This window comes from Anguilla rostrata, chromosome 5 (genome assembly GCF_018555375.3).
Source record: "Anguilla rostrata isolate EN2019 chromosome 5, ASM1855537v3, whole genome shotgun sequence".
Lineage (NCBI taxonomy): Eukaryota > Metazoa > Chordata > Actinopteri > Anguilliformes > Anguillidae > Anguilla > Anguilla rostrata.
The window spans coordinates 2,851,039-2,864,474 of record NC_057937.1 but is presented as its reverse complement, the minus strand read 5'-3'; the positions used below and the strand labels follow the sequence as shown (position 1 = coordinate 2,864,474).

Below are 13,436 nucleotides of genomic sequence, written 5' to 3'. Positions count from 1 at the left end.
GATGAGAAAAAGGAGAAAATGGTGGACCGTGTTGGGCTGAGGCAGGGCTGGCAGGGAACCGGGCCCGTCACTCCAAATTCTCCCGATTCCACATGCGGGCGCACCATTCCACACGGAGGCACCAACGACATCCTGTCAGCAGCACAGCGTTCCAATGAGGTGGGATCATTTCACTTCAGAATCTTCCCCTTCATTACAGTGGAACTTTTTTTAACACAAAACATCATCATGTCTTTGCAAAAAAATGAATAAACCATAAAGTATTTGTATCAGCCTATTGGTCAAGCTTTCAATGTCAGGAGACTGATTTCATACTCTTGTCAAATACCAAACCACTTAAAAGCAGTCCCAGGCCTATTAAACAAATAAAACTGGATATTAATGTACAACAGCAGCAAGTATACTGTAAGTGCTAATTGAATATCTTGGTTTAGCAGTCACTGCCTTTGAGTTATTAAATGTAAAAAAAACCAGGCCTTGCAGCATCACCTGTGGCTTGTTGTCAGAGGCCAGAGCCAAAATGGGGCTGGGGGGCTCATCCGGGACCCCCCTGGAGACGAGGAGCCTGACTCTGCTCCCGCACTGCTGCAGAACCTGGGCCACCTGCTCACTGCTCATCCCTGACACGTCCGTGTCCCCAATCTTTAGGATGCGATCCCCACTGCACAGCCTCCCATCCTGGGGGGGGGGGGACTGCACACGCGAGGGGGGGGACATTGCACCACCGTCATTTTTCCAACAAGCCCCCCACACACACACACACACACAGACACACTCACAGATGTATATAATCAGTTTCATGTAAAACCCTCCACTGTACCTCATCCAGCTCTACATACTGTATACACCTCAGAAGTCAACAATCAATGAAGGGCATTCAGCTCTCCGTCTGCTAAAACCCCAACGCTGTGCTGTTATGTCATAAAAATATAGGAATGTGAACATCTTCACATCAAACCAACTATTATCTACAAGAGTGGACCGGTTCTGAGTGTTTACAAAGTGCTGATCTAATAGAACAGCAGGACCTGTAAGCGAGCAGCAGAGCTGCTGTGCAGCATCTCAAAGCATCGCTAACAGAGCAAATCCAGCCAGGCAGCTTGGAGACGCTCTGGGGGAAATCAGAGAGGGGGGCTCGGAGGGGGTCCAAAAAAAGGGGACGTTCAGAGGGATGATGCTCACTGGAAGAGGCACTGTTCAACCGAATTAATCAACTGAGGAATAAAGAGGACCAAGACCCTCTTCCAAATGCCGGTCACAATTCCTTTATTACTTCAGCATACCCGTGCAGGAGATTATAAAAGCATAAACCGCCAATACACTTCAGCTAAAAAAAATAAAAATAATAAGGTATCCTCTCTATCTCCTGATTGAATAAAGAGCACAATGACAGTCTTGATTTTCACAAATGCAGTTCCCTGGCAACAGCAGGTTTAAAACGGTATTCGTATCTAGCATGTGGGGATCATGGGTAGGCCGTGTAAGGTACAGGAAGTCAGGTGTAAGTGGCAGGAGGGTTTTTCTCCACAAACCTTATCAGCGATCCCCCCGGGCAGGATGGTCTTCACCAGAACTCCCTTGCGCCTCTTCCCCACGATGCCAAACCCCAGACCGGCCCCGCTGTTCTGCAGCTCTATGACCTCCACCTTCTCCGTGCGCTTCTGCGGGAAGGACAGGCGGTCCCAGTGACACTCACAGAACAATAGACACATCCTTACCTGTGACTTTCATAATCACGAAGGGAGGTTTCGCCACCAGGGACGTTTTAGAAGTAAGGGAGATGGTGCCCAACCTTGTCACCGTGAGGTGTAGCTACATCGCGACAGCTGTACTGTACATGAGGAAGTGTCAGAATCAGAATCAGAATCAGAATCAGAATCGAATTTATTGCCAAGTACATTTACACATACGAGGAATTTGCTTTGGTCAACACACCGAGGCAGCCATCTGCGGCGCCAACTTATTAGATGAGAAATGAGAGAACAGGAGGAAGGAGGAGGAAGAAAAACAGTCCTTTCAATGAAACGAGAGGGCACTCGTTTCATTGAAACGAAGAAAAACCTCAGCACATAGCAACATCATAAAAACATTACAAACATTACAAACATTACAACAAAAACTCGAAGACTTGCACATGTGGTAGGGGGTAGGGTGTCGGGGAGGGGAAGTGTTGCAGCACAGACACTGGGGGGAGCGCGCAGCCGCTCAGGCGCAGCGCATCAACCCTCAGCAGACTGCACTGTAACGGGGAGGGAGGGGGGTGGGAGCCAAGAAGGCGTTGAGTAGGAGGTGGTGTGTGTGTTATTTTCATGTGCGTGTGTGTGTAAGTCCATGGACTTCATCTCCACCACAGTCTCAACATTGTCTCTGCCGTCTGATACTGATGACGAGGACACGGCCGTTGCCGTGGAGATGACCTCGAAGAGTCCTGATCCAGAGACAAAGTTCCATAGGAGCAGGGAGGTGGGGGTAGGGCCGAGCATCTGGCTGCATAACAATCCAGGAGAGTGGAGAGATATCAGCCTTCCAAGGCTGATGTGGGGGAGCCAATGAGGATAAGGATTGTTTTGGGTTCAGGCAGACTTCTGCATTTTTCGTCTACCTTTAGTCCTGTGGTTCTCTCAGCGTTGTTCCAATCATCCGAATTAGTGGCCCATTTCAGTGAGCCGAACCGACAACTTCTCCAAGTTGGTATCCGTCATGCGAATTTGCGATCCAATCGCATCCAGTTTGCGATTGAGCTCACAAATCGCTTGAGTCTGAGTGTTGACAGCCCTGCCCGTTCCCTCAATGGCGGGCAGCTTCCCAATTAGTGCTGCCAACGCCTTCGGCATTTTGCGATAAATCAGGATGCTGCCAGCTCCAAACAGCAGAAAGCCTGTTATCATAATTCCAATCAAGTAAACGTCTTCAACATCCTCAACGGAAAGGATCGACAGGCACACGACCCTCCACTCGTTCCAGGAGTCCATCGTGTATCTGGCTGCAAACGTTCCGTCAGGGCAAGAGGGCTCTCCCTGACCCGTTCTTCTCGTCGAGAAAATACTATCAATTGCGTTGAGAGACCAGTTGATCAGATCCATGCTTTTAGGTTTCGGAGAGAAATGCAGAGAGAGGCTCCGGATAGTTCAGACAGACGCAGCACAAGACAAGAGAGCAGCAAGCAGGGGCAGATAAGGGCAGGGAGGGAGCAGAGGAAAAAGCGTCCGCCTTCGTTGAGAGCAGGAAGAGAAAAAAAAAAAAAAAAAAAAAAAAATTTGTCCATTGCAGTCGTGTGTTTTCTCTAACAGTATGCAAGCAGCAGAGTCGGGGTTCCATTCCATTTCATTTCAGTCAACACGGGCAATGAACTGCAATTCATTTCATGAACTGAAAGCGCACTGTAATTGTTCTGTGAGGATTACTCAATGAACCAATTCAAGTTCAGCTCACATCCTGAATTGACTGAACTGAAATGGAACTAATGTAATTCATACCCTGGCCTGATGTAGATCCAGGTGGATCGAACTGCTGTCTTGTATAAGGGCAAAGGCAAAGGTTTTTTTTTCTCCTTCAAAAGCTTGGGAGCTAAAACAGTGTGTCAGCTTTACAAATGAAATGAGTACAGATGTAAGCACCATAATCATATGTGATATATAATTTGATTCTTGGTTAGCACAGTTAGCTTGCATTAGCAGTTTAGTGATGTTGCATTTATACCTGCTTGTCTGGAAACCTACTTTTACACTGGAATTCACTCTGGACAAGAGCGTCTACTAAATGAAATATAATGCAATGTAATGACACATAACTGTAATTTGAGCTTTAGTCTTGGAATTGATAAACACAAGTGAAGATACAGCAGTGCAAATCGACTAAAGGATAAAGGGTGAGCTTGGCAAGTGGCCGTGTGTGCAACAGGGCAAAGGGGGGGGCGTTACCGTGTTTTGACATGGCGGCAGGGTATTGGCTGAGGAGCTCTTGATGGACAGCACGGGGCTGTCCAGCTCCTGGACTGGGCCTCTGGCGACGGTAAGCTGGACCCTTTCCGGTGCATTCCGCAGCAGGTCCACAGCCTGCTGTACGGAGACGGTCCCGTCCAGCGGCTGCCCGTCGACGGCTAAGAGCTGATCGTCCTGCTTCAGGGTCCCATTGCTGTATATCGGCCACACGGAGAAGAAGATATTATTCAAGCAGGGATCGTACAGCCAACACAGGCCTTTTCCTCACATCTGTCAGACCGCTTAGTTCTCTGTGCACTATTTCATCAAGTTTTTTGTGATCACCTTTATTTTCCAAATGAAAGCACATACACGTTTTTCACATTCACATATTTTTACATTGTAGCACAAAGAACAGGTTCATCTTTATTGATTATTATCCACCCATTTTTCATGTCCAGGAGTTCCATTAAAATCCTGACGCGGTCTACCATTTCACACCAATAAAATACAAAGCCGGCTGGTTGTCAGCAGTCTGGATCATCAGTTTTCTTTTTCAGTGGGCTTTAGCTGTCAATAATGGGTCAATAAACTATTTGTATAAATACCAAATACCAAATCTGTTGTAATGGGTCTAGCTGAATTCATCTGAGGATCCTTATTTTGTTAGAGACTGTTAAGCCAGCTGGTCTCATGGCTTGTGTCTGGTCATTCCATTTGTAAGACCGGGTCAATAATCAACAGCAGTACAATTATATCAGAAGGAATCTCTCTCAGTCCAGGCCTACTGTATAGCAGTCACTTCCTGTAATGAGCCTACCCAGGGATTCCCAAATCCTGTGATGTGTTTTTAAATCACACTGGCCTTCGCCGTCCGCTTTAAATTCATCTATATGCTAATGCCAAGATGTCCTTATAAGAGTAATGTAGTCAAACATTCTGTAATAAGGATGTGGATTTTGATCAATGTGACATTCTGATACGATTTGGTTTGCAAATATAATATTAAAATAATCTAACTCCATTTTTTTCCCCCTGAAGGTACGGAACTGCAGTGTTTCCAGAATTGTGATAAGAAACAAACAATAAAAATCTATGTATTTCCTTTTTAATTTAGTTTGGCCCAAACGGGTCACACTGAAAAACAGAAAATACACACACACATGCACACGCACACACACGCATGCACACACACTCACACACACACATACACACACGCACACACACGCACACTCACACGCACATCTGAGGCAAGATCACAACTCCACATACAGTAGTTCCTTGAGTAGCGTGCAATAATAGTATAAAAAATAAACAGAGCTACATGCTAGGAAGCAAATGCACAACTGTCTGTCCACTGAAATGCCTGTTCTCAAATGCTACACGCAAAGCCACTCATAACAGGGACGGCTTACCAATGGGCGTTGCTGCCCGGCTGTACCTCCTGAACGAATATGCCCCCTTCATCGCGGTTCTCGCTGCTCACCGACGCCAAGCTGAAGCCAAGCTCGCCGGAGACGGGCTTCAGGAACTCGATGTCTGTCACGTAGCGGCCCTGCATAAAGACCCGGGGCCATATCGAATATTAAAAACACCACACCGTTACCTTTTACAGCGGCAAAGAGCACATGCAATTGTTTCTACTCCTACTGCACAATCTTATCTTCCAGGAATAATCATGGCTCATTTTCTTCACTGAAAAAAAAAAAAGTATTGTTGCAAAAACGGTTTCTTTATTTTTGATTATAGGCATTACATTACAGGCATTTAGCAGACGCTCTTATCCAGAGCGACTTACACAACTTTTTACATAGCATTTTACATTGTATCCATTTATACAGCTGGATATATACTGAAGCAATGCAGGTTAAGTACCGTGCTCAAGGGTATAACGGCAGTGTCCTACCCGGGAATCGAACCTGCGACCTTTCGGTTACAAGCCCAGTTCCTTACCCACTGTGCTACACTCCGTCCTAGGCCAATCAATTAGCCAACTTTAAGTGGCACATTGCTACACTGAGCCATGATCTCTAGAAGAACACACTGAGCAGAGCGAGCACAGCGAGGAGCTCAGCGGCCCAGGCTTTTTCTCCCGAGCGAAGGTGTGCTTTCAGCACGCTCGACGGCGGCGGCGCTCGGTCACACCTGAGCCGTGGCCTGAAGGACGAGCTGGAGCCGGGCGGCGGACAGGTCGCCGCAGGAGGCCGACGCCGCGGGGGGGTCGCCGGGGGGGCCGCCGCGGCAGAGCGCGGACTCGTACGAGTCGCTGCGCGGCAGAGCCGGCAGGCTGAGGGCGGCGGTACGGGACAGGCCGCTGCTCAGGCACGGCGACGCTCGCTCCGTCCTCCCCTGCGCGCGAACACACACACAACACACAGCATTTTAAACACGCACTCACGTCCACAGCAGCACACACAACACACGGCATTTTAAACACGCACTCACGTCCACAGCAGCACACACAACACACAGCATTTTAAACACACACTCACGTCCACAGCAGCACACACAACACACAGCATTTTAAACACACACTCACGTCCACAGCAGCACACACAACACACAGCATTTTAAACACACTCACGTCCACAGCAGCACACACAACACACAGCATTTTAAACACACACTCACGTCCACAGCAGCACACACAACACACAGCATTTTAAACACACACTCACGTCCACAGCAGCACACACAAGTCATATCTTTACATACAATCCACTGATATGGCTGGATAGGATATTCATTCTAAATGCGCTGATCACAGGTAGGCCTACTATAATGGCAGTGCCCCACCTGTGAGTGACAAGTCCAGCTGCCTAGCCACTGTACTACACTGACGCACCTGCCTATGTGAACGTATCTGCCTTCAATATGAATCGGTAATGGTTAACCCTTTGAAGAGTAGTGTTTTACTTTTCTTTCTTTTTTTTTCAAAATTCCAAGTCAGTCAGCGTTCTAGAACTCTGACACTGCTTTGAGTCACCAGCGGTGATTGTGACTAAAGAACATTCTAAGCGCACGCTTGTGATCTCGCACCTTAAAAGGGCTAGGAGATATCACTGGTGGCTGGCTCTTTAGAAAAACGAGCTCCACGGAAGACGTGGTCCGTGAGTGATCCTGCAAGGCCTGTGACTGCTGCTCAACGTGGGCTTTGTCGGTCAAACCGGGTAAGCAGATTAGCATTCCAGTTCGGCTCTCACGCATTTAAAGACACCGTCTCTGTCCCACCTCACACAGCACAGTCACCGCAGTTTTTTTTTTTTTTCCCCCGGAGCAGGCCGTTGCCATAGTAACTCCCAGACGGGGGGGGGGTTTCGGCGAACCCAGACTTGCCGAGCCCTCAAAAAGAAACAAAACCCCAAAACTGCACTTTTGTTCCTGATAGCTCTGGCTTAAATTAGTCAGCAAGCGGTTTTAAATTGCCTTCAGCTCCGTCGCGCTCAGCGACAGTTGGAATTCAAAACATGTCTTTCTTTGTTCTTCTTTGTTCTGTCACCGCAAGGAAAACCCCACAGACATTTTACCTCAAACATTTTTATTTTTTTTTATTTTCGTACTTCGGAAGTGGTGGGGGACCGTTCACGGGGATTGAAAAAGATCAATAAAAGAAATCATCCAAACTGAAAATACTATGACATTATGTGGTAATGTACTGAAAAATTCAATATCAGAACACATTTACTGCATTAACAAAAACATAAACATAATTATACAATCGAAAACAGTGGTACCACATTTCATCCATATTTTCACTTAACAATGCCACAACAACTTCTCTGTTTGACTACTCTAATAAACCGGAGGAGCATTATGCGCTGTATATATATATAGTGCTAATGTCCTTAGCATGCCTTGACTTAAGATGACCATACATTGGATCTCAAAAACAGAGAAGAGGGGTATGTGGGTGCTATGGATATAATACTAGGCTATTTGTTCATTTATATCCAGTCTATGGAACGAGCAAAACCAAAGCGACATTTTTCGGAATCCGCCTGGACAGATATTTTCGGACTCAAAATGAGGAAATGCCTGGGAAAAAGGACGTTTGGTCGGCCTAGGTTTGAGAGAGGGCAAAAATGTCCTGGAGCTTCCCACAATGTGAGGGTCAGAATGTTCCTGAACTGATCTCAGCAAAGTCCCAATTTATCCCAGTGAACCCAAAGACAACATTCGGGCACTTGCAGTATTTTTTAAATGAAATATCTCGTGATTTTGCTCAAATTCACAAAAGTTGGACATGCCCTATGGGAAAGCAGTATCCACCGGCATCCGTCGAGGAGAACAGAGACCCAGCGTGGTCTTCTAGAGCCGGACCCTGCTTTGTTTCTGCCGCTGTACCAGAGAAGCGTGCTCCAAAAGACTGCACAAACCACAGGGCTACCGGTGTGTGGCTTCTATTCAGCCAGTGGGTCCGCGTAGCAGAACGACAGAATCCCAACACTAGCGGGTAGCTGATACCTCATACCATTAAAATGACTGTTACACAGGTACACAGGTACACACACACGCACACGCACACGCACACGTGCACGCAAGCACGCACACACACACACACACACACACACACACACGCATGCACACACACACACACATACACACACACAGTGTATGGTTGGAGCTGATTTAAAGACCTGGACCAGGCCTCCTTCCTCCGCGCACTCACCCAGGCCTGGGGGAGGAGGCCGGACGTCTGCACGGCGAGGATCCGGTGGAAGAGGGGGCTCTGGAGAACCGTCTTCAGCGTCCTGAGCTTCTCCTCCGCGGGAACCTCCCCCTTCCCCTTCAGCTTGGCCTGGAGACGCTCCACCGCCTGCAAGGCATGCTGGGTATCTGCCACAGTCAGGAAAGCGGGCAAAGGGGGGGCGAGGTGGGGTTATGAAAAGGTCAGATTTAATATTTAAGCGAGTAAAGTGAATTGACTTCAGGATGACTTGATTTAAATATGACTGTTATCGCTACCCAATTTTATCACTATCGCCTGAGTCTCACGCAGTTCATATTGTGATGGTATCACACTGTGTGAACAAAACTCTGACCACTTGTCATTCAGTATAACCAGTGAAATCAAATGAAATCACAGTGGATGCTCCATCATGATAACTCTCTGATACAGTTTTAGATTCATTAATTTATTATGAAACAGACTGTAATTTAATAACATTATTGAACTGTTGTTCACTGTTCAGGGCATCATCATCTTGGTAGCTATCATTCTACCAGCATTTATTCTACATAATTATTCTGGCATAGTGCCAGCCAATGGCAGCTGTGAGGCTGTTTTGAATATTAACACGTGAACACATACAGAACACACATGAACATATGCTAAGGAACATGTTCGTTCGCGGGTGTACAAAGCCGCTTCTAAATCCAGTCTAAAGCAGCCCCGCATGGCTTTCATCCCAGAATCCCTTCACGCTGGGTTTTATTGGATTGGGAATGGTCAAAGCCATTTGCCTGCGCACCTAAGCCCCGCCCCTCAAAAGTGATTTGCATAATGTCGCAACGGTCGTCGTAGTTCCACTGGCAGCCATCTTGGATTTAAGGTTCACCCAAAGGTTACTTATGAAGCTCCCCAGCACAAGGTGTAAACACACATACCCTATACTTTCCAATTTGCTACAACCAACCCAATGCTGTCATTGAAATTGGCTTAGCAGAGGCGTATGGTGACCATGGGGCCTGTTTAAAACTGGAAAGTCAATTATTTCTAACTTTTTTTCCCCCCCCTCTAGACAGTCTCATCTAAGAGCAGGGGCTGTATATAATCCATTCATGTATGCGGAACGGGAGAATCTTCACCTTGTTGTTCAAATGTATTCCCTCCCTCAGCGTTTTCGGGAAACGCAGCGATCTCGAGCCTTAAGTGCAAATTTCCTGCTGCCAATATCAACCACCGCCCCCGTCCCCACGGCAACAACCCGGCCTGGAAAACTACACATTTGCAGCCTGCGATATTTCTGATATTGATTCGGTTATGTCGACTTTTCCCCACCCGACCCAGACAGAATATACCGGGGCGAAGCGGGACAAGTGATGATGAATGCTTTGAACGGTTTTCCGAAAGCTAGCCCTTAATCACGAGAGGGCATTTGTCGTGACGGAAACCTGATCGCAGTAGCATGCCTGAGCTTTAGCAACACGCCGATTATCGACTTCTATTTCCTGTTGCACAGCAGCATGCAAAAAAGGAAGCATTCATACTGAAAAGTGAAATATGGTATCCTGCTTTGATTTCACCCCAGGTGACTGCATTCCTTTACTGGAATTAAAGCAGTGCCTTTCCAGGAAACTCAAATCAGCTAAAAACAAAAGAAAAAAAACCCCAAACATATAACAAAGCATTGCATTGCATGATGTTCAGAAGAAACTTACTCATTTTTTCCATTATTTATTTATTTTTTTCCCTTCCAAGTCGAGGCCAGTGGTTTCAGCTCATCTGGGACTGCGGAAGTCCATCTCCGCAGATCTTCAAAATATAAAGAGAGCATCAGTGTCTGCTTCCCTATTCATACATGCATGTAATGTAGGCCCAACCTGCACTGAAATCACTATGAAGAGCTAAGGAAAAAAGAAAAAACATTAACATTTAAAAAATATTTTTACAATGAAAAATATAAGCAAATGTGAACATTATCATGACGGTAAAGTTGTAATTATTATTTTAAACAGATTCTTGAGGAAGAAAAAGCTTTGTGAAAAGCTGAACTGACGTTCATGAAACTGAGTTCAACGTTTCGAATCAGGCCTCCTCAAGAATGGCTTGTAGGAATTCAGGCTCCAGCTCCATGTTACCAGGGTTCGCCTCTAAATGTTCATTTTAGAAAGGGGCTTTTCAGACAGTGGTGTAATATTCCAGACATGGCACATTCAAGATGGTTCAGTTTTTCATAGCATTTGGACCGATGAAAAACACACTGGCTTGACATTTAAGAAACAAAACAAAAAAAAAAACCTCAATAAACAAAGAATTGTAATTTTCAGCATAATACACCGTTTATCGTCACTTTGTACAGTTCATCCATGACCAACAGTTGGCAGGTTTGCAGCATTGGTCACTGGTGTCAATGTGAGTTAGAGGGCAGCGGCAGAATTACAATGGGTAGTTGTTGTATGGAAAACAGCAGAGTTTCAAACCTGATCTTTTGCGGCAAAATGGCATTTCTGCGGATTACATTTAAGGACTGCCCTGAAGACTCCGAACAAAAGACACTACAGACCCTCAGTAAATTAGAACCACGAATCAATGCACTGTATTAACTAGAGAATACACATACAGCTCAACTCACACGTCGCAGTCGCGACATTAAATGTAAATTTATGATAATCGATCATCCATAAGGTGACACTCATTTCAGTTCCTATGTTTTTGAGCAAGGTTTCGAGAAGAGGAAATTGACCTGGTGAAAAGGCCTAGCTTTATGTTCACGCGCTTCACTGTACCCCTCGGCACAGATTGTTTGGGTCTAATGCTCTTATTCTAGGATTAACATCTGCAAATTGCCTTAACCGGGCACTACATGTTAATTGACTTTGACGTATGGCTTTACAACAGAATACGCAAAAAAAAAAACTGCAACTGGTTTTGATGACACGAAAATTATTTGTAAATGTCCCTCCTCTGGTTTTATTGCGTTACCTTTTAAGCAGGTATCAAGGGTATGCAAACAATTTAAACTGTGGTAGCCTATAAGAGCGAAAAACAACAACGGTTCTACGTTAACGAGCGAGTGACCGGCAGTTTCCTCAACCCACCATGTATTTAGGTGGACGTATGTGAACTAGGGAATCGCTTTAAAATGTTGTGAAAGCTTTAGATTCCAACATTTGCAAAGATTGCAAGCACTCTTCGTTGTTGAAGATATTTAGTAACAACAGTGGAACACAGAAACTTCAATAACACACAGAAATGCTTACTTCATTATTTATGTTAGACTAGCCTATTATTAGCTATTATTATTAGTCGTCGTCGTTGTTGTTGTTTTTTGGTTTTGCTTGCCTAACATCCTTGGCCAAATCTATCTACTAGAACCGAATGCTGTATTGACACTGCTGCACACGCAAAATGCAATCCGCTTTACTCTACCACTACCCTTCTCTGTTTCTCATGCAGAGCGGCAGCAGGCGTCCCACGCAGATAATTGTCGGGAATACATAACAGATGCACAATTTGTTCCAAACCGTTTCTTCACTCAGACAGTATAAAACCTTCCCAGAAGTTAATTGTGTGTGTGCACAAAAGCAAAATCTGCACTGAGGCTGTAATCGATGAGAGAGCGTGACCATCCACAGCGCTTGCGTAGCCTATAGTATTCATAAACTGTTGCCAACAAGTCTGGTTTATTACAGCCAAAGGATTTATGTTCTACATAAATAGACGTGAGAGAAGTGTGGTAGAATAACTAGAAACTTACATGGGCGTAGTCAATTTCTCTTAGACACAGTGTCGGACGCTTCCTAGCCCGCGGAGCTCCTGCAGTTGACAGTTCATTGTGGCTTTGAAGTGGAATGCGACGGGCACCGTTCCACGCATCTTCTACAGTAGCGGCGCCGCGAGCTGAGCAGCGACAGTGCCACCTGCAAGCTTATCACAGCGCGCGGCAGAGGTCACGGGCACAGCATGGTGGACGCCATGACAACCGGTGGTAGCCTACCTCGCGCTTTAATTTCTGCCAGGTGCCATAGGTTCAATATTCACGGACATAATTTACCTGCAAATTTTAGCCTGAAGTCGAAGGATTTACAAGCGATATGGTTGTTGTGTGTGATAAAAATGTTATTGTTTTCCCGCCAATCCGCATGTCCTTATGTCCTCACATTATCATTATTCCATTATATTCCTCCCCGAGGAAACGGAGAGTAAATAGATTTGATTAGATTCATTTGTGATTATCCGTCAGCGCTGGGAAGCCACTTTAGCAAGGGCACAGATTTCATCTCTCTTCATAGTCCTAATATAAAGAGCGCTATGGATTGGTGTAAACACTCCACAGTCGTGACCTTGGTTGACATAGCATGTTTGACTGAACCCTCTGGGACAACACAGATACTGAATAAGTGTCAAATGTGGGAACATGCATTTTGCACCAGACGGGCATGCTGTGCCCCCCCTCCATACACACACAAACACACACACACATGCATATACACGCATACACAGACATGCACACACACACATGCATATACACGCATACACAGACATGCACACACACACATGCAAGGGTGCGGCTAGTTTGGGTGAAGGGGGGGGGGGGGGGGGGAGTGGACACAGATTTAAATAAATAAAGAAATCAGTTGTTTTATTAAAAAAGGGGGGGCCAAGCAACATTTTTTCAGGGGCCCAGAATTCCTTGGTACACACACACAAAAACAGGGTGAGGGAGAGAGAGAGAGCGAGAGAGGAAGGGAGAGAGAGAGAGAGAGAGAGGACTCATTTGATGTTCATCCACATAAGCTGCGTTCTTTATTTCTCCACTTGATGGCATTGTGGCAGTTCATACATCAAGGAGA

The 13,436-nt window shown here is 45.9% G+C and overlaps 1 protein-coding gene across 1 annotated transcript in view; it reads right to left on the bottom strand.

The window, feature by feature from the left end:
• The window catches only part of LOC135256025 (multiple PDZ domain protein-like), a 49,010-nt gene extending 36,138 nt beyond the window's left edge, over positions 1-12,872 (bottom strand). Inside the window, exons 1-8 of the mRNA XM_064337897.1 lie at positions 12,341-12,872; positions 10,302-10,395; positions 8,590-8,756; positions 6,066-6,269; positions 5,336-5,475; positions 3,921-4,134; positions 1,533-1,661; positions 490-678 (exon numbers count right to left, since the gene is read on the bottom strand). Coding sequence (XP_064193967.1) covers positions 490-678; positions 1,533-1,661; positions 3,921-4,134; positions 5,336-5,475; positions 6,066-6,269; positions 8,590-8,756; positions 10,302-10,314 — 1,056 coding nt within the window. The 5' untranslated portion in view covers positions 10,315-10,395; positions 12,341-12,872. The remainder of the gene's footprint in view (positions 1-489; positions 679-1,532; positions 1,662-3,920; positions 4,135-5,335; positions 5,476-6,065; positions 6,270-8,589; positions 8,757-10,301; positions 10,396-12,340) is intronic.
• Positions 12,873-13,436: the final 564 nt, after the last annotated feature.